Below are 24,593 nucleotides of genomic sequence, written 5' to 3'. Positions count from 1 at the left end.
AATGTGGCATTGAGCAGTATAATGAATGGATGTACTATTCACTCATTATCTCACACACACACACACACACACACACACACACACACACACACACACACACACACACACACACACACACACACACACACACACACACACACACACACAGATGAGTACTTACAGATGATTAAATGCAAACATGAGCATGCATGAATGCGTTTAGATGCAACTAATTAACACACACATGCACACACACCTGTTTCTCGCCGCTGGGCCTCCTGTGCGACAGCAGCAGCTCCACGGCGCCCACCACCTCCTTCCTGATGGCGTAGAGCAAGGCGTCGCCGGTGTGGATGCCGTGGTCGAGCAGGAGCTCCATGATCTCCAGGTTCTCGTTCTCGATGGCGATGAGGAGCGCGCTGCGGCCCAGCGGGTCCAGACAGTTCACGTCCATGTTGTAGTAGACCTCCGCCTCGCGCAGGGCATGCTTGACACCCGCATAGTCACCTGGAGAGGTGGAGGAAGGGTGGAGGGGACCAGGCAGGTGGTGTTTAAGTGTGTCAGTTTTCCACCGTCAGTGATGGAGGAAGTATTCAGATTCTTTACTTCAGTAAAAGTGCTAATTCTACACTGTAAAAAAATAAAAGTCCTGCATTAAAGGGTAACTTCATTTTTTTTCAACCCTATTTTCCTATATTTTTGTGTCTAACTGACTAATGGGAGCAACTACCTTTGAAATTGGTCCAGTATGAAGCAAGACCGCTGCAGTTGGCAGCAGCGAAAGAAGCTACAATGTAATCATTACCACAAGTAATTTTATCACCGTAAAATTCAAAGTCGACAGAAACAAAATAAAACTAAACAACTAAAAACTAAACAAAACAACTAAAAATAAACTATTCCAGCAATCACCACTCTGGTTTGGTTGAAATAAACCTTTATTTCACCCGTTTACATTTGAAAATATGCTGGCTTTATACACGCTAAAAGTATTGTTTAAAATTTAAATGGAGTCTGGTGAGTTTGACGATGGTGATTTCGGAGCTGTTTCTAATTAAACAAAGGATTTAACTCTTACAAAAAAGGTCTTTCTCTGTATGGATCCTTTCCAAAATGTTACTTTAGTAGAGCGAAATTGACGGTGCACATATGCCCTATGATTAGATAGATAGATCTTGTATTGTCATTGTGCTCAGAACACAATGAAAATCTGTTCAGCAGTTCTTTCAGAAGTGTGCATACATTTTTTTTAGAAATAGAACTAAATTAAGTAACTAAGATTACACTGCAGCCTGGCTCGCGGCTGCCGGTCACAGCATTCTCACTCAATACTGGACCAAAGATTTTTGTTAACATTAGTCACTAAGACACCAATGGATGGGAAAACAGGGTCCAGGTGGAAAAATACCGCAAGTACCCTCTAATTAAAAGTATTTTAGTATAATCAGGAAAATGTAGTTGAAATATAAAAGTATAAAAATGTGCCCTGTGACTGTGTAACTATTATATATTAAACCATTAGATTATTATTACTCATGCATTAATGTAAAAGCAGGATTTTCGATCCAACATGAATCTGGATCATGTCGCCCCAAACTAAACAGGAAGCATGTGTTATGTTCTCATGCATTGTTCAAGGACACTTTGGCAGCACAAGCGTCTAATGCAGCAACCTGTCATCTGTCGCAGAGATGTCGGTAATTGGTGTTTTAAGCCACTAACGTCACGCACTAGGATTAGGCAATGGTTAGGGTTAGGGTTAGGGTTAAGCTTAGGGTTAGGTGCCTTGAAGTCAACGGTCGCAGCGCTGCCTTGAAGTCGACATTGGGGGCTTAAAACACCATCGATCAGAGATGACGCCTGTGAACCGCTGGCTGCAGCAGAGTCTGACTGACCAGCTGCTGCCACTGCTCAGCCACCGCAAAGTGTCGACTCAAGAGTCATTTCGCGGGTGAAGGGGACCAGCAGAATGAAGGTTTAGAAGGAACCGTTATACTGCTATACCTTTCTCCACAGCGGTGAGGTAGGCCCTCTCCTCTGCGGACAGCTCCACCTCCGCCCGGACGATCTGAAGCGGGATGCGGTCGCGGTACGGCGAGTACGTCGCCTAAACAAACACAAACAATGCCAGGACAAACAAATTGTCAAATACAGAGAAAAATAAAATGTGGGGCCCTATGGAATCTGCTTCTAAAGCTTTTAAATCCCCCAATTTTGCGATCTGTCCATGATTATGTTATCACAGAAACTAATTGGGCTCTACATTAATGCTGCCATCAGGCTGTGACTCCGGGCCCTCGTTGGAAAAAAAAAAAGACATTTGCCACCATGCTAAACAACTTTTCTGGGGGGAAACACTGTAAAATATATATATATATATATATATATATATATATATATATATATATATATATATATATATATATATATATATATATATATATATATATATATATATAATTATAGGTACTTGTTTTGAATGTTTAGACTGTCAAGTAGTCTAGAAACCCTTCTCAGAATTCTCATATGTTTAGGGTTGAGGAGCATCTTTGGTCATTACACTTTTATTAAATATTATATTAGGCTTCAGTCAAAATGAGCAGAGCTGCTTCCTCAAAGAGCATGTATTTAAGGTTTTTTTACAGGGTGTGATAAGTCGAGGTAAACGGCTCAATCACTTACAATTAAGCAGGAATGTGTGAGGAAAAGCTCAGGATTTGGACATACGTTTCATCTGTCTGCATCGGGTTAAAGTTACTTGAAACTTTGTGTTGAACAGATGGATTTGAATCAGTAGCTCTGTGTTCTTTGTGTCGATGACTGACACAGACTGCCGTCCCCAGAGCCATGTGGCTAAAACTGTATACATTTGAGGGCTTAAACAGGCGTGTAAGTCAAATATATCAGCTGTTTGTTTTTTTTGTTCCCAAATATGAATGTCTCTGTTATCTCTGCAATTTTCATGCAGTGGTGGATATTTTACTTCATAAGTCAAGCTTTCGAAACTGAGTCAACATCATCCATTATCAGCGAGACACATAAAACAGCAGACTGTGGTTGAAAATATGAATTTGGCGTTGGACGATGGATAGTGGGTGTCTTTGTGGCGAGTTTTAGACCTGAGGACGAGGAGTGAAATCCTCACATTGTCAAAGGGGCTGTTTAAGGGATAACATTGATAACATTTGCTTTTAGGGTTTTGATAAGCCTGCAGGGAATTTATGGAAGTCACGACATTTAGTGACTGCGTTTGTGTTCAACTCACCTTCTTGTAGTACAACTGTGTCATGGGATTCATATGGCTGGTCTGGAAGAAAGAAAGAAAGAAAGAAAGAAAGAAAGAAAGAAAGAAAGAAAGAAAGAAAGAAAGAAAGAAAGAAAGAAAGAAAGAAAGAAAGAAAGAAATGAGAGTTACTAGGAGGACCAGGAAGAGGAATATCAACCGTGCTGCAATAAATTGAAGCAAATGAAGACTAATCTCATGAGAAAGAAAGTGAGATATTGTTCGCTTAAACATCTCACAAAGTCACGAAAGGGAAAGAAAGAGACGGTATTGAAACAACAAAACAGCTCAACAATTGCTTTGAAGCTGTCAAATCTGAACAAACAGACGTGATACACTTTTTAGATTCTGTATCTTACACCTTCCGAGGATATCATTTTCTCGTTATGTCTCAAATATCTATAAATCCGCTTTGAAATTACAGAAAATAGACGCTCCTCTTGGACACTCCTAATAACTCATAACGTTTTATTCAGTATCAAAGTAACCCAGTGATAGCTGTTTGTGCATACATGGGTACATTGCGAACAGGAATGGCTAATCGCTTATTCTGCATACTGTTAAAGCTATAGTGAGTGGTTTCTGTCGGCCCCACTGGAGATTCTAAGTAATGACAACACAATGTCTGCGCATCCACATGACGCCTTTTTTCAGAGGTTAATTTTTCAATGCTGTAAGTACACAAACAAACTCCAGCTGGTAGAAATCCAAGCAGCCGAGATCACAAAATCACAGCAAATGAAAGTGTCTGCATGGCACTGAACGATGAACTGTCCCTTTAAGATTGATTGACCTCCTTATCTTTGTCTCAGCATGATTACATAAATAGAGGGATAATAAACAACAATAATCAATTCTCACCCAAACCTGAGTGTGGACAGGCTGAAATCTTAAAATAACATTTTCAGACTAATATTAAGTTTAAGATCGGCAAAAACACTCAACTTCGCCTAACTCTTTCTGACATTTGAAGACTTTCAGAGGACCTGCAGACAGCAGGATCACAGGATGTGTATTTCTACCAGCGATAAACCACTCCAACCTGAGACTGAACTGACGGTGATGGATGTGCAGACAGTTGAAGCAGTGCAGATTAGTGACTCCATTTACATTTAGCACAGTAACGTGCATACAGACTAATGGTGTGTGTCCATTGTCAGCGTCATTTCCCCGCTTCCCATTCATTTCTATGGGAGCAGCCGTGCAATGCATTCTGGTAATGCGTGGGGACTTTGGAGAAGCGGGGCATTGAGTCGCCAACCTCGTCATTTGCATAAAGTTGAATTCAGCCAACTTTATTCAAATAAAGAGCGGCCCGGCTCGGCTCGACGCCTCTCAGAAGCTGACGAAAATCTTTTAAATTCACCGTTGTCGAGCTGAAATAAAGGCAAAGATTCAGCAACTGCATGGCCTATTTCTCGCTTAAAATGTTTTCAGAAACACGTTTCGGGGGACTATTTTTGTAAAATAAGTGATCGTATTACAAACGAGCCGCCATTATGGAAGGTTATGAAATCCCGGAGCAGACAGCCACACGTGACCCGTTCGTCCAATCAACTGCAGCCACTGCTGAGACGGTTTATTTGCTTGCCAGTGGTCAGTGGAGAGAAACTGGTGGCAAGCTCTCTAGCGTGCAATGCTGGGAAGCGGGGCGATCCCATCCATGAAAACAAGGCACATATGGACATGTACCATAAGGATAAGCCTCATCCCACTCCTCTAGTGTTACTAATACATGTAATCCCCATGAACCACTGCCTCCTGGAGAACGTTTAGAAGCTCTGCTTGTTTGCACATTAGTGTTTATTTGTGTAGGCTTTATCATGTTGATTTATTGCACTTTAATTAACCCACATGTGTTTATGTTGGGAGTAAGCTTTGTTGACAGATGATGCATTTTGATTGCTTTACATTTTCCTACGCAGTGTGGGATTCATTTTCCAGCAGTGGGGGAGCTGTCAAAATAAAAGGGAGAAAAATAATATTGATCTGCACGTGTGTGTCAGAAGAAAGAGCTAATGACTGAAGCTGTTGGTTTGAATAGTTAGTTAATAGCAGACTAGCTAATAACACTTCTGACGCCAAGGTTATCAACCCCTTTTTTTTAAAAGCATAAAATGTTGTAAATCCAAATGTGCAACATGACATCATGACTTCGCGTAAACACTCCAAGTGGAGTGTTATCTTTACGCATTTTGAGCTATCCGTGTGTATGTCTATGCTGTATGCAGCAGACGTAAACATACACACCACTTTCTAAAGCCAAGGTGTGTGTTATCTGTACACATGTGAGTGCCGTATAGGAAGTGTGACACGTGGGACACGATCCCAGGTCTCCTGGGTGAAAGTCCTGTTTGACCCATCCACCACCACAACCAACCTCCCTACGCAGATTTTCACTCTTTCATACTACTCGCTATGGCTTAAATTCACACGCAATCGCAAGGTAATGTAAGTCAATGGAGGCCAAACGGCGTTGATAAACACGCTAAAAAGCGAGTATGCGTCTTGATAACACGCCAAAATCGGCGGGTCATACATACGCCACTTCATGAGATCAGTCTGAAATGTGAAAAAATCCAAACGAAATTGCAACAACCAAAACAAACTTCGTTCTTCTGAAGCCTGCTACTTCAATTATCAAATATAAAGTTATAGATATAGAGTCAAAAGAGTTTACAAACTGAAAACATTACTTACATCAATAGGCAAGTTCTTAAGGGTATGAATATATTTGTTTGTGACCAGATCATCATGGACAAAATCTCTGAGTGTGATGCAAATGTTTTGCTCCGCTGACATTGTTGTCGCTTCAAAGAGTTGTGTTTGTGAGGAGAAAAAGACGATGTCTCTGCTGTCAGTGGACCCTTTATCAACAACTGACGGATAAATGAATGCCTCTAGTTACCAGCTTTGTCAAGTGGACTGAAAGTACTGACTCTCAACTGGCAGTTTCCATGGTGCTTTGAAGTATAAATGTTACCAGGGGTTATTTACAGTCACAGCGAGATTGACAGTCATTCCCAAAAACTGAAAGTGTGAGAATACAATCATTTCCAGAGTACTTTATAATTTCCTTCAGCAATAATGAGGCGGATTGAACTCTACAAAGCGCGGGAAGAGGCGGGTGCAACACGGTGACCTCAGCATCTCGTATGAGTCTGAGCTTTTTGTAATGCAGTTTGCCATTTTAATTTGGCAGGTTTATTTGCAGTAGGGTTGGGCGGTATCCAAATTTTGATACTGTCAAACCTCCTCCCTATTTTACCGCGGTATACGGTATTACCGTGACTAATTAAAAATGATGACGTAAGGCTCAGACGGCGTCACCAAACTGTTGGCTTGTGCACCATTCAGAAACTGAATACCAAACACTAATACTGAAACAATAATAATATAACAACTTAAAACAAAACAACTTCTCCTCCACACTATCATGTGATGACAACCACACATAATTACATAAATTATATTTAATATTTAATCCTTGTCTCCTATATAAGTGCATTTGTTTTAATGACGGTATTGAAACTGATACCGTTGCTATTTTTATATTATATAATTTGCAGCAAATGAATTCACATCGAGGGTAACTCCAATGACCAGGACAAGACTGGACAGGGGACTGAGCTGAGCTGGTTGTCTAAACGTAACTATGACCGGTCGATGTCACGTGACGTGAGATTTCATAGAAGTTGTTGTGTGTAAGTTTTCGTGCGATTCTTTTCCCTAAAACAAGATTTTATTCATATGGTGCATTTTCCAGGCCGTTGTGACGTATTATCTGTAAAACACATCATGGCTGTTTTGACAGCTAAGCAGTGCAGCAAATTATATTTGGTCGCAGTGTGCTAGCAGAGAATCCAAAACCTTTGAAATGGCATACAAATGTCCTTTTCTGACAATCCTGGAACAGGCCGCTCATAGTACTAGTAAATGGAAGCAGATTTAGCCCTTGTGATTACTCCTAAAAGCTGCAGTGCTCTTACTGGCCCTTTGCTAATTGAGTTTTATTATTTATTTTTTTTCCCCAGTAAGAACGCAGACCTGCTGAGTCTGCCGCAGAGAACCAGCAGTTTGTTGAATGTGCTTCCTGTTAGTTTAGATAAAAGAAAGCAGGGCCTTTCCTCAGTCTGACCTCAGGGATCTGAATAATCACTTAACCATTTTTTTTTTTTTTTCAGGGGAAAGCTTTGCTGAGCTTGTTTAAAGCCTCACTCTGTTTCACATGAACACCAAGTAGTTGCCCTTCGTCATAGTTCTCTTCTAACTTATTAAAAAAATAATCTGGGGCATCAATTTTATGGAGAGAGCAGGTGGAGGTGTAGCTTTATTGTTAAACTGCTGGGCGGGGGGGGACATCCTGCAGTTGACTCCATAAGTGATAAAGGATCTTGCTCACGCCTGCAGGCGATGCCGCTGAGGGCCGTAAATGATGTGGACAAGATTAAATTATATGGATGAGATTAATCCTGCAGTGGCGTACAGTATGCGCAGTTGCTGGAATGCAGATCCGTTTAAGATCTGCATAGTAAGGGAGAATTTATGCTGACGGCTTTACAATGCTCCACTGACTGTGGTACAGCAATGCAGATAAACTCCCTGCTCGGCTCCTATCTCACTCCATCGCTCCCTCTTTCCACAAGTTCTTCACCAGACAGGAGTCTCTCGTCAACTCACCAGACATTTCACAACAACCCCCCCCCCCCCACACACACACACACACAAATCACTAATTTCCTGTCTCTCCTACTGGTTCTCTGCAGCCCTTACCTTCATTTCCCTCCTGCCTGCTTTTACACCTTCCTTTTGTGCAGGTAGCTATTTGTAACCACTCTACATTTCCCTCTTTCTTCTTATCTCTCCTCTTCAGAAATCTCTCCCCAGCCTGAACCAGCCTCATCTTTCACTCTCTGTGTCTTTCAAATGTTATGCTCTATTTTCTGTCTCTTGTTTCCATTCTTGGGAAGAAAGGGAAAAAAAAAAAGTCTCCAAAAAAACTCCATCTTGAACTCACTCCCTCCTCATAATTCTTATCTTTCCCCTCTTTCCGTCTCATTGCGTTGTCTTGCTGCTCCCATCCTGTTTTCCCCTCGGCTGCAGTAGAAAGAATTCTCTCCGACTCTCCACATCTGTCCCTGTCTCTTCTCCTCCTGCATTTTTTAAACAGTGGTGTTTGTTTAGTCACTAAGTATCAGAACATAATCATCATTCTGAGTTGCCCCCCTTTTCTTTGCACAAATCCTCATCTGAATCCTACTTTCTTAAACATAATGAATGGATGTGGAGGAGGTCAAAGTTAACTCGAATGAGCACAAGGTGTTCACAATAAAAACACGCTGGTAGCACGGTGTCCTATGATCTCGCAAAAGTTGACCTACAGCATTCACAATGCCAATAATAACATGCCGACAATTGCTGCTTTTCCTGAGGGTTTTTTGGAAGTCAGTGTTGGGAAGTAAGACAGGGACGTACACTGGTGCAGCACAGCATCAGTCTGCCAGCAGCGTGTCACACACACAGACAATAGAGTGGCACGACAGGCTGCCAATTCATTGTGAACTCCAAAGAGCAGCCCGGTGCCACCCGCCTTCCAGCAATTCTAATCTTGCAGCGATTGTAATCTCTTAGCAGCGCCACCTGAGAATGATGAGAAAGGGTCAACTTCACGCCAAATTCCTCTGGCATGTGGCAGCGACAACCTACAAACAACCAATCATGCAGAAGAACAGCTGTATCAGTATCTCAAACTCAAGTATGTAAAAGCATGCAAATCGCTTGCCTGGGCCCTAGGGCTGGGTATTGTTCAAAAATGTCCGATACAGGTACCGATACCGTGACTTCGATGCCGGTTCCAAAACGATATTTTTTTTCAATTCCAATTTTTTAAAACAAAAATAAATTCCAACTTTACACATTACATTTAAGTCTCTGTGCGTAACGTAGAGTTTTTCCTGCCTGCCTCTAGGACGTGTAACGTTAGACAGACAATCACAAACATTATTAGATCTTGGTAGAAGCATGCTGCATACTTATTGGCTCACTGACTCGGAATTGAATGATGAAAAATGTTTCGATCCTCGATACTTTACTTTAGGTAATTCGGTCGGTGCCTAGATAGCCAGCCCTATTGGGTCCAGACCTTTGAATCTGCCAGCTCCAAAGACCTGCCCAATTCATCTGGCAATCGATCCAATTCGTGTTGCGGGGGACTAACCACTGGCCAATCAGCACTACAAGCTGTCTCAATATCGGCTAACATCTTAGTTTGTTTTTACTTTGCTCCGCTCAACTCTTAAAATTCCATCACAACCAGTATGCCGGCATGGCTTTGCATCAGTTAAAATGATGTTAGATTCAGGCGGATACGTTGGTCTCTAGGAATTGGTTTTGGAAAATTGAATCCCCCTGAGCCATGGAAATCAGCTAGAGTGGAGGCAATGCCAGACTGAAGATGGAAACGGAGTGTAATGAGTTGACAATTCTGTTTGATATCAGGCAAGACTATCGCTGTAAACAACTTCAATATGATATCATTTTAACAAAGTGCAATTCGCCCTGGAAATGAACTTTGTTATGTAGCAGCATAGCGGCGATGGAAGAAAATCATCCAATCATAGCTGAGCATGTCAATCACAAAACAACAACAATCAATCTTCCCTTGCACACCTGCTACTGTGGGCCCTATTTTAACGATGTAAGCACACGGCGTGAAGCGCCTGGCGCAGGTGCGTTTAGGGCGTGTAGGAATCCACTTTTGCTAGTTTAACAGCAGAAAAAAAAGGGTCCGTGCACCAGGCGCATGGTTCAAAAGGGCTGTACTTAGTGTCTTAATCAATTCATAGGTGTGTTTTGGGCGTAACATGCTATAAACCAATCAGAGTGTCATCTCCCTGTAAAAGCCAGGCGTGTTTGTACCTTGGTGCATTGCTATTATGATGGCGGAGATTTTCAGGAGAAGAAACTGATCCGCTTGTGCATGAAGTGAAAGCGTGCGAGCAGACACGTTGCAATACTATTTCACATTGCAATATTTTGTTTGTGTGCTGCTGCGCGTCCCTGTGTGTGTAACAAGCATAGTGTGCGCACGCTGTGCACAAGCCTAGGCACATTTTCCTAATGTGCTGTTAAATTAACAATGAAATGCTGCGTTATTGACTTTAGACCAGGTTTTTGTTGGTCAATGGCGCGATCACATCCCGCTGCCTCAAGATAGCAATACGCCAAGAATGCACCTGAACACACTTCCCTGTAGGCCCATGGGCGCAAACATGGGCGCAGGTGCATTTGCTATTTAAACGACGTGAGCGCTAGACAGGAAATTGACAGCTGCGTCGGTCTTAAACTAGCAAAGACACTTGCGTCGGGCTGCGTCAGGTGCAAGATAGGGCTCAGTGAGTCTGTATCTAAGGCTGGAACATACTTACAGTAGGCAAACACAATGTACAGTGAAAGTCCTGTTATCACCTATAATCATTAAAACACTCTGTAGTCAAGTTAGTGATAGACAGAATAATTTTTCATTTATTTGAATTTTGTTGCATTTTAGCATCTCTGAGTGAAATAGTTTGAGTTAGGTTTCTGCCAATAAGAGAGGAGAGGTCGGCAAACATTTTAACAAAGTTCTTAAATAATCTGCTGAGGATGTAGGGAGTAAAAGCTTTAAACATCTCACGTTATTCACAGTTCAAATACAGTTCAAGACGTGAATAATACTCTTTATGATGATTGTGTTGGCCTACTGCTAGTGTCTCTGTTGGTTTTTCTCTGTGCTGCCTTGCAGGTTCATGGGCGGTGCCAACTCAGTGCAACTGGGAGCACCTGGCCAGTCTCCCAGGAGTCCTTAAGACCTGGCTGTGAACCCGCTCAGGCTCTCTCTTCATCCAGCCGGCACCATGTTCTTTTTAGTTGGCTTCGGCCTGGTTAATAGTTTTCATTCATTATTACTTTGACATCATTCCCTTGTATATTTAGTTATCTTTGTTACTCCACTATTATTTCTTGTCATCTTTAGCCAATAAATGTTAAACCTTTAAGTTGCTAACTGTATCTCTTGTCTTTTGTCATGGCTCATGAGCCAGGTCATGACGTGATTAAAGAGTAAACAACCAATCTGAGTCCTGATGGGTTGATGAACAATAGCAGCTCCAGGAGTCGTGTTTGTTAAAATGCTGCGAAGATGTCAGATTTTATATTAATAAGAGGAGCCAGTAATGATGCTTCCAGCAGCTGCGGGTAAAGAAAACATTGCTATGGTTTGCAGTGGCTGCAGGAAGAGATTTTATGATACTTTTAGTAGCTGTTAAAGACTTTGATGGGCTTGTCCCTGAGTGACTTAATGACCCGCCTGCTGGTCTGACTTCCTGCCAAGCTCCCCTCAGATCCTTCGACTCTGTTCTTTAAGCCCAACCCAAATCCAGGACTGACTTGCGGCAAGGATGTTTTCTGATCCTCACAGCCAGAAAACACAGACGGCTTCAAACACCACATCAACACTATTCTTATAAGCTTCACTTTTCTTGTTTATTCCAGTTTTGCTCCATCTAAAATTTGTAGATATTTTGCTTTTGACTCACTTTATCCTTCAATTATTACTATTTTGTGACTTTATTGACTAAACAAGACTTGACTCATGTAAAAAATAATCAACAGATCATCTGGTGATCTATAATCATTAATTACAGCCTTAGCTTAAAATACTTGAGTAAAAGTACTTAGATACTATACACCGCTGCATTCTGGATCATGTATGTACCTTAAACGAGGAACATTTGAATTCCCACTACCTGCTGCCCTTTTTAATGAAACACATGTATCAGCAGGAGACATTATATATATATATGTCCGAGGGCCAAACTGCAGCAGGAAACGGTGGAATAAGCACAAAGTGTCTCTTCGTCTTCAGCGACTCAGCAATAAAGCTGCAGGTCTAATGAGAGAAAGTGCTGCGAGCAGAACTTAAGAGCCAAGCGTTTACTGCTTTTTATTATATGTGGGTGGTTCTCTCTCTCGTCACTCATCCTTTAACATTTCCTCTTCTTAGCTCTCTCTTCTTCTATGGACAACCTCTCCGGTTCTTTCTAATATTTTCCTCCAGCCTCTCTCCTCCTTCACACGTCACCCCCACACTATCAATCCTTCTCTCTCTTTCTTCACAACTTGACCCTCCATTTCTGACCTTTCTGTCTTTTTTCCGTCAGTCTGAACACTCCCCTTTTTCACTTCATGTCTATACCTTTTCTTGACTCTCTCTTTAACTCCTTTAACTTCCTCTCTTGTGCTTTCGCACGTCGTGCAGCTCCTGCAATAATCAAGCTTAAACGTATCCATAAATGCACATATAACTGCGGTGCTCAGCGACACGGTGAAAGCTCTCTAGGCTTCTGGCTCAGTGACTTTTGGCGTGCATGTATGAACATTATATTGACTTAACCAAGAAGGTGGAACTGTGAGGGCACAGTGCAGCAGCTACACAGCAAATTAATTGTATATTTAATAACTTAAATAATAAGCTCTGCAAGGAGGAGGTGAGGTATTGTGTTAATAATTCATATGCCATCCCCCCTCAGACTACGCTTGCAAGTGGATCGTCGAACTTCAGCAGTATTAGACAAGCCGCAATTTCTTCAGTGTTTTTTGGCAGTTTAGACCCTACTGGGCTTATTACTGCCCTCCGCAGGAATAAAAAAAAACCTAACAGAATTACTTCAATTACAGTTAATGAAAAAGCCTGAAACTAGAGCCCTCTTTCCATTTACTGATCAAGAATTGATTCTGAATCAAATTGAGGGCTATTTGTGTCTAAATGGGACACTAGGTGTACACAACTAGCTCATTTGGACCAGTGCTTTCACCTCCAGGTTCGGTTCGTTTGGGCATTTGTGAACACAGCACAATCGCTCTCGGATGTGGGGCGAGAAATTCTCCACTCGAACTCTGGAGTGGTTTGTTGTTTGTTTGCAGAACGTGACTGACCCTTCCAAACGGAACAACTAGGCTTATAAGGATAATGTAAGCAGGTTTAACTTCTGAAGAACAACAGCGAGTGTGTGTTGTGCAGCCATTAGAGCCCATATCCGACGGCGAACTATTGAGGCGGCGCGTCTTCTACCACGATGCATCAGGACATAGTTTCCTAGTCGGAGCTGGATATTTTGTTCATTTAATGAACGCTGGCATATTAACCCCAACAACAGAATGAAAACAATTAGCAATACATGCTGCAAAGAAGAAAAAGAAAAGAAAGAGTAGGAAACGCTTTGAGGCAAATCTTCCAAGTAACATTTCGGACCAATGAGAGAACAGCTTGCTTGTACATGGCATTTTTATACAACTTTTTGACCGCTCTTAAATGTTGCCGAATTAGTCCCTGAATTGGAACAAAGCAAACGAAGCAAAGAGTTCTGAAAAAAGGCCAAAGAATCAGATCTTAGACATTTTGTATGTGTTGTACATATTTGCATTAAAGGTAGATAATGTGTTTCAGACTATTGTGGGCTATACATCCTGTGGTATGTGGCGTTGGTACGATGTACCTGTACCCTGCAGCTTGTCTCCCTTGCTCAATTAACTTCACCTTCTTTTTATCTTCCTCTCCTCCGTCTCCCTAAATATCATCTATCTGCCACCCCATCTTTTTCTAATCCTTACTCATCTTTCCACCTCTTCCTCCGCTACACTCTCACCATCCCTTCATTCATCCCTGCAATATTCCCCCATTACTTTAGCCATTCATCTCGCCGCTCTTTAACTCCACTCCATCACTCCTCCTAGTGCCCTCTGGAACTTTCTCTCCAAACTGTCTCGCTCCATCTCTCCCGCACTTCATCAAACTCCCTCCCCCTATCTTTTACACCCACTTTCTCTCTCGGTATCTCGCACTGCCTCGCTGGTGTCTGTTTTCAGGTTATAGTTTTTTTGCTAAATTAATTTTCTCTGCTTTTAAAAAGTCTGTTTCACTTTTTCACTAAATTTCCCCTTCTCCATTTCGCTCTCAAACTTGTTGTCTCTCTACCGCCTCGTGTCATTGATGTTTCTCTTTATGATTGTCTTTTATTCTATAGTGTCTCTATCTCTCTCTCTCTCTCTCTCTCTCTCTCTCTCTCTCTCTCTCTCTCTCTCTCTCTCTCTCTATTCCGCAGGACTGCCCGTCTTCCTCCCCTCACTCCTCCAATTCAATATGTGGACAGAAACCAGACAAATTGGTACAAATCAGTCATCTGTCTGGCTGCAAGAGAAACACCAGACACAACACAATCTGAGTAAAAGGAAGGAAACGTTATTGACTGAGCACCCAAAGGTAAACATAACCTGAGAATTGAGACCCAGCTAGGTGTCAGTTGCAGAAACATTAAATTAAAAATGTTGTGAATACCAAACAGAAGCAGTGCAGCAAACGCACACAGACCTCCTCATTCATTTCAGTGAGACCACAATGTTGGTACAGTGATATAAAAGCTGCAGCAAAAATGCCCCTTGAGTGTTTCTGGTTGTAGTTCAGTGTCCCGTTGACTTTCTGGACAACTGCACACACTCCGCTAATACCACAACAAACAGTTGCAGAAAAAAACTCCAAAAAGATCCAAAGTTTTGGATTCCTCCAAACATTTTCAGATCAGTTTCAGAATTATCTTCATTGTCATTATTATACTCACAATGACATTTCGCATTGCTTCTCCCGATGTAGTCAAAATGTACCAAATAAATATATAAAAGTACCAAAAAAGTACCAGAATTTAGCAGTAGTAGCAGCATAATATTTAAAAAGTAATCAATAGAAAGCACTTGTTAAATTAAATGTACACATTTACAAATTTACAGAGGTTGAATTATATTAATATGAATGAATCTGTGCTAAATCTTTGTTTATAACTGCGTTTCTGAATGTTTGAAATCTGTAATATGCTGTAAGAAAGACCTTATATCAACTCACAGAGAAACAACGCATTTAATGTGGTGCTTATCTTTTAGACAGAGAAGATGTTATATTACAGTAAACGTCCTAATATCAGTATAAAGCCCCAAATAGTGATCCTCAGGCAGACGGTCTTTCTGGTTCAGCTCCTACAGTATCACCCATCTGGTGACTCTCTACACTGTTAATGTAAGACATGATGCAATGAGATGACAAAGCTACAGGGCAGAGGTAGAGCAGAGCTTCTTTTCTAATGGGAGCAATTGGAAGAAGAAGGGAGAATTCAAAAAGAAGGGTCGTGGATTATAGGAGCAGAGTGAAGGATAGAAAGGGAAGTTATAAAGAAGAGGTGGGGAAAGTCACCCTCTTGATTGGAAAGATATTAACAGACATTTTGCAGACTTTTAGTGCACAGATTGATACAGCCGAAACAGTTTGTACTGCTCTGAAAAACGAATCTAAAAGATATAAAGAAAGAATGTGAAGACTAACGGATGAATATAGGAGCAGAAGAAATGTATAACAGTAGATGAAAAGGTAAACAGAGGAGCAAAATGGGTAGAAATGGAGCAGAGAGGGACGGGGAATAAGGGAAATTGAGAAAGAGGTGAATCTTAATGAGTGTCCTCACTTCATGCTGAGAAGAGATAACCCAGGAACACAAACCTGCTCTGTTGTGTTCGAGGACTGTTAGTGCTGCAGCTTTGATGAAAAATGGCAAAAATGGGGTGAAAGGCAGGGCAAAAGGGGATCTTAATTAGTCCCCAAACAACTTCCACCCTGAAAATCTAACCTGAGGAGAAGGGAATGCTCTGCTGCTCAGAGTTTGCTGATTTTGCAGGTCAAGACAGTAATCGCGATCAACACCAGCACGACTTGACTTCTTCATGCTTACAGTTGTTGCAGTGTCGCACAAATAATCGTGCCTGTTTGTCACTTTATGTGGCGTCTTTGTTGTTGCTTTTTACGTACATCAACAGACTTATTTGCGGGTCTTTAGACCGATGTGACATACGCAAACAATGGGCTGAAGCTTTTAGTTCCTCGAAAAGTTCCTGGGACTAAAAGTTGGCTTTATAAGCAACCAAAAGTCTGCTAGGACATCCACACACGATATCTGCATGATGAGGATGAGTGAATAAGTTCAGTTTTCTAGGGAAAACAAGGACAGGAATCAGCACACATGTGCATGATTATTAGGGATAGACCGATTATCGGCCCGTTTGCAGATTGTCTGTATCTGCGTTTTATTTGCCTGATAATCGATAAAGTTAATTAAAAAGTGTTCTACGTTGGCTCGGCTACAGCTCTGGGTCGGTCCCTCTGCTTCGGTTTCACTCACCGCTGAGTCGGACTTAATGTCCCGCCCACAACGCTATCTGACTCTCTTTTACTGGGTATTATGTTGGAAGTTTCTAATTTATTAACAAAGTTTTGTGTTGGATTTTGTAACATTCCAAAATCTTAATTTACACTTAAAGATTCTCTTTTTCACCGTTTATGCATATTGGGTTCAAAATATTATTATTATTGGTTTTATAAACTAATAATAATAATAATAATAATAATAATAATAATAATAATAAAAATAATAATAAAAATAATAATAATAATAATAATAATAATAATAATAATAATAATAATACGTATCGGCCTTGAAAAAACAGTATCGGTCGATCCCTAATGATTATGATCCTCTGACTGGCTGAAGTTAGTCTTGTAGCTAGTTTAATTAAGTTGATATATATTAATAGTCTATATATTATAATCGGTAATTTCTGTACACACGACAACTATTGCATATCTGTACGGCCTGGAGGAAGGACCCCCCCCCCCCGTTGCTCTCCTCGAGGTTTCTTCCTTTTATTTTTTTTTAGAAGATTGTAAAGCCCCTTCAGGCCAAAGTGTGACTTTACCGCGAGACTAAAGCGAAAGCAGCCACTGCAGGTTATATAAAAGCCACCAGCCTGATCCAGCTTTTCCTTCTCTTCAACCTTTGTTTAACAGGGTCAGTTAATTACAAACAAACTTCTTATTATCAATCTCAGCAGAAGGAGCCGGAGAAGAAGATAAATGAGACGGCGGAGAGAATTCTGGCAAACAAAGCTATGCTGGCAGGTGATGCAATCCTTTGTTGCGTAACGCTCTAAATATAGAAACAAAAAGGCATTTCTGCATTTGGGGAGACGAGACCGCCGGCTGAACTGAAAATATCTCAACCCCAGCTCTACCTCCAATCCTGCCTGTGTCTCCCCTCTTGCGCTTTTCTCTAAGCCTCTAAACCCTCCCCTTTCTTCTTCTCCCCTCTCCTTTTTTTTCCCCTTTCCTTTTCTTTTTTTCATGCTACTAAACCCCTCCTTTTAACCCTCTTCTCTCATCCATTCCTGCTTTCCCCCAACCCCCCTTTTTTTCCCCCCCAAAAAAAAAAAACCCCCCCCCCCCCCCCCCCCCCCCCCCCCCTGAAATCCCACTTCTACTTTTTTGTTAATACTTCTTCTTTGCCTCCCTCTCTGTACGCTATTTTTGTAAAAATCTCTTTTCCTGCCTTTAACCTAGGGTTGGGCATCGTTTTGATTTGAACAATTCGGATTCCAATTCCAATTCCTCCTTTTGATTCCGGTTCTTATCGATTCTTGATTCAGATTCTTTGAGGGGTGAAGTTTGCTTATTTCACAGATTAAGAGGAAACTTTTATTTTTATTCAATAGTGGTTTGCAGTTTTTACCGGACTTTTTCCAACGTAAAACAAAGCCACACTTTAGAGCGCCGCTTACTGTGCTCCACGGCTGCAACACAACGAGCACCTGGAAGTACGGCGGCCGCTACGGAAACCAAAACTTGCGCGTGTTAAATTTGGAACCGATGATCGGATTAGAAACCAAACTTTCCAAAACGATTCCCAACGATTCCAAAAAAAAAAGAATGATTCCATTGGAATCGTAATTTTTGAAACGGTTCCAAGTTGGAACCAGTTCTCGATGTCCAATCCTACCTTTACCTCTCTTCCAATTCCTCCATCCGGCTTCTCCGTCCATCCCATAATCCCTCTGGTGGCCCCTCCACCGATCCTTCCATCTATTCTTCCTCTTGCCAAACATTTAATTGTCCTCTCTTCTTTCTCTGTCTCTGGTTTCCTGTCATCCTTCACCTCTCCCCCCCCCGCTTCATCCATCCTGCCATCTGCTCCTTCATCAACCCTCACCTCTTCTCCTCCGCTTCTCCGTCTTCTCATTCATCTCCACAGCCATGTCCACCCTCCAGCCTTCATCCCTCCTCCTCCTCATCCCTCCTCCTGACATTTATCTACCTCTTCCATCCGTCACATTTTATGATTTATCCCCAAAATCCTGAGCTCATCCTCCTCCTCCCTTTCTGTGTCATCTTTTCCATTCTTCCATTCATCCTCCTTTCAGCCTGTGTTTGATTTAATTAAGAATCCGCTTCTCTTCCTCCATCGTTCCATCGCCTCCTTTCTCACTTTCTGCATTGAGCAGCCGCTCTCGTCCACGGGTCACGGCACTCGATGTCAGAGTTTTAATAAACCCCCTCAGACTCGACAACAAACAGCTTCCAACAGCAGAACTTTTCCTCTTGACAAACGACAGGAGGAACTTTTCAACATCTAATCTCTCATTTAAATTCTGTTGCACTTGAAGAAACTTTGTCTGTTGTAGTGAGTAAGAATTAATTAAACACATCTGTTTACTCAGCGCTTTAGCCAGTTCCAGATCAGTACCCCAAAAAAAAAACAATCTTGGCAGTTGACCATTTTTCAGTTGGAACACAAGTTAATTTTGGATGCTGGTGGTGGTGGAGCTCTACAGACTGCCATGATTATAAAGTGAAAAAAACTTGGACTGAAACGTAGCTCATGAATAAAAATAAAATAAAAAATAGGGACATCTGTTTGTTTTAAGCTGCTGCACATGTTTTATGTTCAAGTATGAGATAGCAGTACAGTGTCTAGCAGACAAAGGGCAACAAAATTAATGTAGTCTGTTCAGTCTGTAATTCAATTTGAAATCAACCTGAGCTCATTATGTTTTTGTCCCTGGACGACGTTCTTACAAAGATCAATGCAACTTAAATCAGTCAATGAATCCCTGGTGCAAACGTGCAATCAGCTTTGCTTCTCATGTGGCAACCATGAAGAAGAAGACGCAGCAGTAGCAGGACGGTACGGCAATAACAATGAAGTCTTGCCCTTCTCCTTCAATCTAATCTCAAATCAAGTCCTTTATCTACAGATGCTTTACAAACTCTACCACAAATGAGAGTGCATTACCAACAGGGCCCACCAGAAGCAAGGTCCTTTACTCTGCGAGAGCTGCTTTGTGCTCATTTAAGTAATTAAGTAAGGTTTATTTATATAGATACAAAACCACAACGCGCTTAACATTGAGAACAATCACACAATATAAGCAATACAAAAGACAGAAAGCAACAATACACAGCTCAGGGCTATCAAGATTGAAATCACCGCAGCATCCTTTATCGGTGACCATCATGTAGAAGAAGTGGGAGGAACAACAGTTTAAGGATTACCTCAGTTGTGGCTCAGGGTCAACACCCACAAATAACAACCTCTGTCCATAGACCCTCGATTTAGATAAAAACTCAACAAATGGGAATAGAAAAGCAATGGAAGAAGGATACATCTTCCAGGAAGGACAGAAATGCAACAGTTCCTGCATGTAGAGTGTAGACAGAAGTAGAAGTGGTAGAACTACAATGTAAAAACCCAGAAATGTAACATAAAGCCAAGAACTACAAAATAATGGAACTACAAAGCATACAGAATAACAAAGTTACAGCATAAAAAGTAGTAGAGAATCACACTATACTGCCAAGTACTTGAGTATATGTAGAAGCAAAATGGTAAAATAAGTTAAGACGTTCCACTCCTCCCTTTGTCCTTCTTTCCTTCCATCCTTCCTTCCTTCCTTCCCGACTTTAATTTAGTCATACGTAATTATACAATGAGCTATAATTGAATTTGTTGCGCTACATCAGTCTTCTTAATTGGCCAGGTCTCCATGTGTCTGTCTGTCTGTGTGTCTGTGTGTGTGTGTGTGTGTGTGTGTGGCTCTGCATGCAAATGGGAGGTTGAAAGAGTCCTTTAAAAGTATCGGTACGTGTGTGTTTGTAAGTGCATGTTGTGTGACTTTCTTTGTGTAAGTGTGCCCCGATCTGCATCGTTAGACCTCGTATTAAAAAGGAGGGAGTAAAAAAATATAATATATATATATATATATATATATATATATATATATATATATATATATATATATATATATATATATATATATACATCCCACACACACACACACACACACACACACACACACACACACAGAAGTAGTAAGGACTCATGGGATTGAAGTTACACATTTAGATTCTCTCTCTCTCTCTGCTTAGTCATGACAGAGGGAGACAGAGGATCGCCATGGAAACACTACTTGGAGTCAAGCAGTCAGACAGCAGCTGTGGTTCAAGCAGCAGGTTTGTTTGTGTGCTTGATTCTCGTCTCACCGTCCCATAAGACTGTGACGTTTTATTCCAAATTCAGACTTTAGTTTGACATGGGGAAAATATTAAATATTTGGCTTCTAAGAAAAAGCCGCTTCCTTACTCTACGACGACAACAAATCTCAGGATTGGACTGCTAGATAGACACCAAAAGTGAAGCAGCGGAGGCTCCAGGAACGAGTTGAGCAACGTCAACGTCACAACTGTGCCACACACCATTTACAAATGCCTGTACGTGGCAACAAGCCACGCCTGATTACAAGCTACTAAACAATAAGGAAAACAATTATCAAGCTACAGAAAAGAGGCCATTCATCATTTCCACATGCTGTACAAAATAAAATATGACAAAGAAGTAAGAAGCTAAAACTGGAGGATGTTTGGTATTTTTGCTTGAAAAAATGACTAAAATGATTTAATATGTTTTTATTTGTAATATGTCATATTTTCTTTTCTTTAAAAGATTATTTATTGGGCATGTTAGGCCTTTATTTTTATAGGACAGCTGAAGACATGAAAGGGGAGAGAGAGCGAGGGGGAATGACATGCAGCAAAGGACCGCAGGTCATCTACCAGGTGAGCTACCCAGGCCCCCGTAATATGTCATATTTTGAATGGATGTTAACAAAAAATGATGTGAAATCATCAAGACGTGCAAAGGATGAGCACTGAATTATATCAATATCATAATTAAAACCAAACTGGGGTAGGACCAATAACATAGCAGTATAAATAACAATCAATGTAGTTTTCAGAGACTGACTTTCTTTCTGCAAATAATGATCACCCTCTCCGCCAAAATGACACCTGTTGAGACAAGTTATGTTTACCTTCAACGTCAAAGAATAAAGTGGTGTAATGTTCTTACAGCGCAGTAAAAGGTTGTAGCTTTCCCACTTTTTGAGCTCAACTCTGCAGGACTTTACTTCAGCACCACGGACAGCTCAGCAACATATTTTTGTTGTCCTTGTTTCGTCTTTATTTATTTTTTGGCAAGAAAAACGCCACTTTTAAACACACTATGTGGCAGTGAGAAACAAGTCTGTCCACACCCTTTTGTGTACAGCATCAGTTGTTCCACAGGAGAAAACATGTGGCGTTGTTATAGAGGAAGAGGTCAAGGTGGATGGTTGGATCACCATCAGACTTTAACACAAGAGGCCACTGTGTGTTTCCTGTTTCCAACATACAGTCAACATGGCATTACCGTTACTGTAAATTTAGAGGGGGATCCGAGCGGCCCCTCCCAACTTGGACTGCTCCGCGTATTGTTAAATCTGATTGGCTCAGCCTGACCCTCGGCCAGGTCACTTACTTCCCTCACAGAGCAAACCAAAAATGTCAAAACATCCTGAGTTAAAGATCCGATTATCTTTATACTACAAAGGCTGTATTAGTATTTTTTTTATTGTTTTACATCTGTATTACATTATATAGTATTATTACTATTAAAATGACTTCTCACACAGGCTCTCATAAAAGGCCATTCCATCCCAAAGTCCAGGGCTGAATTTTTGTCCCTGTACATCCCTGTCCCTAACCCTAGTAAGTCATTTTATCCCAAAATTAACTCCTTCACATCTTGTCTTTCACCGGCAGTTAACTTTTGTTTATTTTAACTATAAGATGAGCGTTCCTGAACCTGAAAGAAACCGCTAGAGTCTCTTCAACAAATGATAATTTATTTTGATTTGAGGACAGTTGGGTCATCAATAAGATCAGTGTTGATGTCAGCAGAGAACTCAAATGTAGGTTGAATAGGTCAGTCACATTGTTTACACACTCAAAGTGTTGTTATGATTGTGAAAACACACACATACACACACACACACACACACATACACACACACACACACACACACACACACACACACACACACACACACACACATAGGCAAGAGTCCATGAAAACAGGCCTTAGGCTAATTAGTCTCCCGTGTACGCATCGTGTGTGTGTGTGTGTGTGTGTGTGTGTGTGTGTGTGTGTTGGATTAATTAGTCAGGAAGACAGCAGGCAGACGTTAAGATGGCTCCCTTTGATCTGATGCAGCTAAGTATTTCCTGGAGATACACACACGCGCTTTTCCACAGAGATGACAATAGCTGGTACAGTATTATTGTGACATCTGCACTCAAGTCTTGAGTCAACACACACACACACACACGTGCACGCACACACACACACACACACACACACACACACACACACACACACACACACACACACACACACACACACACACACACACACACACACACACACTTTTACTGTAACTAACTACTAACAGGCGTTTTTTTAAGTACTAATCTTCAGACTTTTACTTTAAGATTTGAAGCAAGTGAAATAAGAGGAGACAGGCTGAGAACCTAGGGTCAGGGAGGGAGAAATAAAGAGGGAAATAGAAAAAAGGTAAGAGAAAATGGAGGAATAAGTGAAGTAGAACATTTTATAAAATGGAGCTAGGAAAAAGTGACACCTGGAAGATATTTGACATTTTTAGCGGCTTTTTTCACACAGAGGCAGCTGATCAGCTAAAAGATCCATAGCATGAATAATTAGCTCTATACATCATCAACATGAATGTTTCATAAGAGTGTGAACAGCCTGTTCCTGTTACAGCGTTACACAATGGATTTTCTAGACTGTGTTTTTCATACATTGGTCCGTAACAGCTAAAAGGACTTTTAATGATGTGGGATTTGAAATTAAATTCTCTTTCTCCTCCTGCAAATGTAAAGCAACCTGGTCTCCTCCTGTCCATTAAGCAGCTATTAGGCCGGTGGAACTCATTACAGACTCTGCTGGCAGGCAAACGACAAAAAACTCAAATTATGATCAAAATTGCCCTGGCAAGACAGGGGGAAAAAAAGCATATCAAGAAATAAAGAAAGCTCAAAACATATAAATGTGAAGAAAAAAAAACGATTGATAGCTTAAAATGACAAAAATGAAACCATATTTTCAAGAGAGGTTAATGCAAGTCAAATTTTGACAAAGTAATGACTTTTTAAAGCTTGTGTTATGGAGAAAATAAATGGGGTTTGAATGTAAAGGAACCTATGCCAAGAAAATGTGATTCTGTCGACGGGGAGCAAGCGAGCTTGAAAAACACACAGAAAAGGAGACAGATGGAGGGGATTCACTTCCTCCTCCGATGTGAAAAACAGTCCTTAATAAGAGACGTTCCAGCCTCAAACTGTGAATATATCAGCATGTTTTTGCTTCAGTGACATGGAGAGAAAAAAAGTCTAAATATTCATAGTTGGAGGAAGAAACTGCCAGATAAACATCTGAATGCCACCTGAAGAAGAGACACTGAGTCAGTGAGTCATTTCACTTAATTCATTTTCTTCAACTCCTCAGAAATGATCGGTTATACAAAGACATTTTGGGAAAAGTGGACGTGTTAATGTACCAAGTGTAGCAAAAGCTTTGAAGATCAGTGCAAGTAATGCAGAGTGAAACCGAGGACAACAGAGAGAGGGAGAGAAAAGAGAAAGAGAGGGAGGAGAAAGAAACAAGAACAGATGAGGAAAAGAAGAAAAGAAGGGACAAGGAAGTTTATATTCAGTTTTTTCTTATTGTGTGATGTTCTTACAACAAAACTCTTTCTGGAGCCAAAAAAACCTATTTGAGCCTTACAATGAAGGTATCACAGTCTATTAAGTCTAAATTAGCCTAGCAAAATTTTTTTAATTCTAAGAATAGATGCTTTGACATTTTTATGAATGATTCTTTCATATATTCACCGTCCGGTGTAGTGGAGTTTGGAGATTTGATCCAATTCTTAAAAGTACATTTGCTCTGCTCTGCTTTCTGCAGCAGTTCCAAAATCACTCTTTTTCAGATACCTTTCGGCAAATGCAGTGTTCTGGACATGTCTTTAA

The 24,593-nt window shown here is 41.0% G+C and overlaps 1 protein-coding gene across 2 annotated transcripts in view; it reads right to left on the bottom strand.

The window, feature by feature from the left end:
- Positions 1-24,593, bottom strand: part of trpc5a (transient receptor potential cation channel, subfamily C, member 5a) — a 152,243-nt gene that overhangs the window by 81,087 nt on the left and 46,563 nt on the right. For both annotated transcript variants that reach the window (XM_039822782.1, XM_039822783.1), the window contains exons 2-4: positions 3,245-3,286; positions 1,984-2,086; positions 236-486 (exon numbers count right to left, since the gene is read on the bottom strand). In XM_039822782.1, the coding sequence (XP_039678716.1) occupies positions 236-486; positions 1,984-2,086; positions 3,245-3,277 (387 nt within the window). In that variant the 5' untranslated portion in view covers positions 3,278-3,286. The remainder of the gene's footprint in view (positions 1-235; positions 487-1,983; positions 2,087-3,244; positions 3,287-24,593) is intronic.

Source organism: Perca fluviatilis, chromosome 14, assembly GCF_010015445.1.
Source record: "Perca fluviatilis chromosome 14, GENO_Pfluv_1.0, whole genome shotgun sequence".
Classification (NCBI taxonomy): domain Eukaryota; kingdom Metazoa; phylum Chordata; class Actinopteri; order Perciformes; family Percidae; genus Perca; species Perca fluviatilis.
This window is presented reverse-complemented; position numbering and strand designations above follow the sequence as displayed.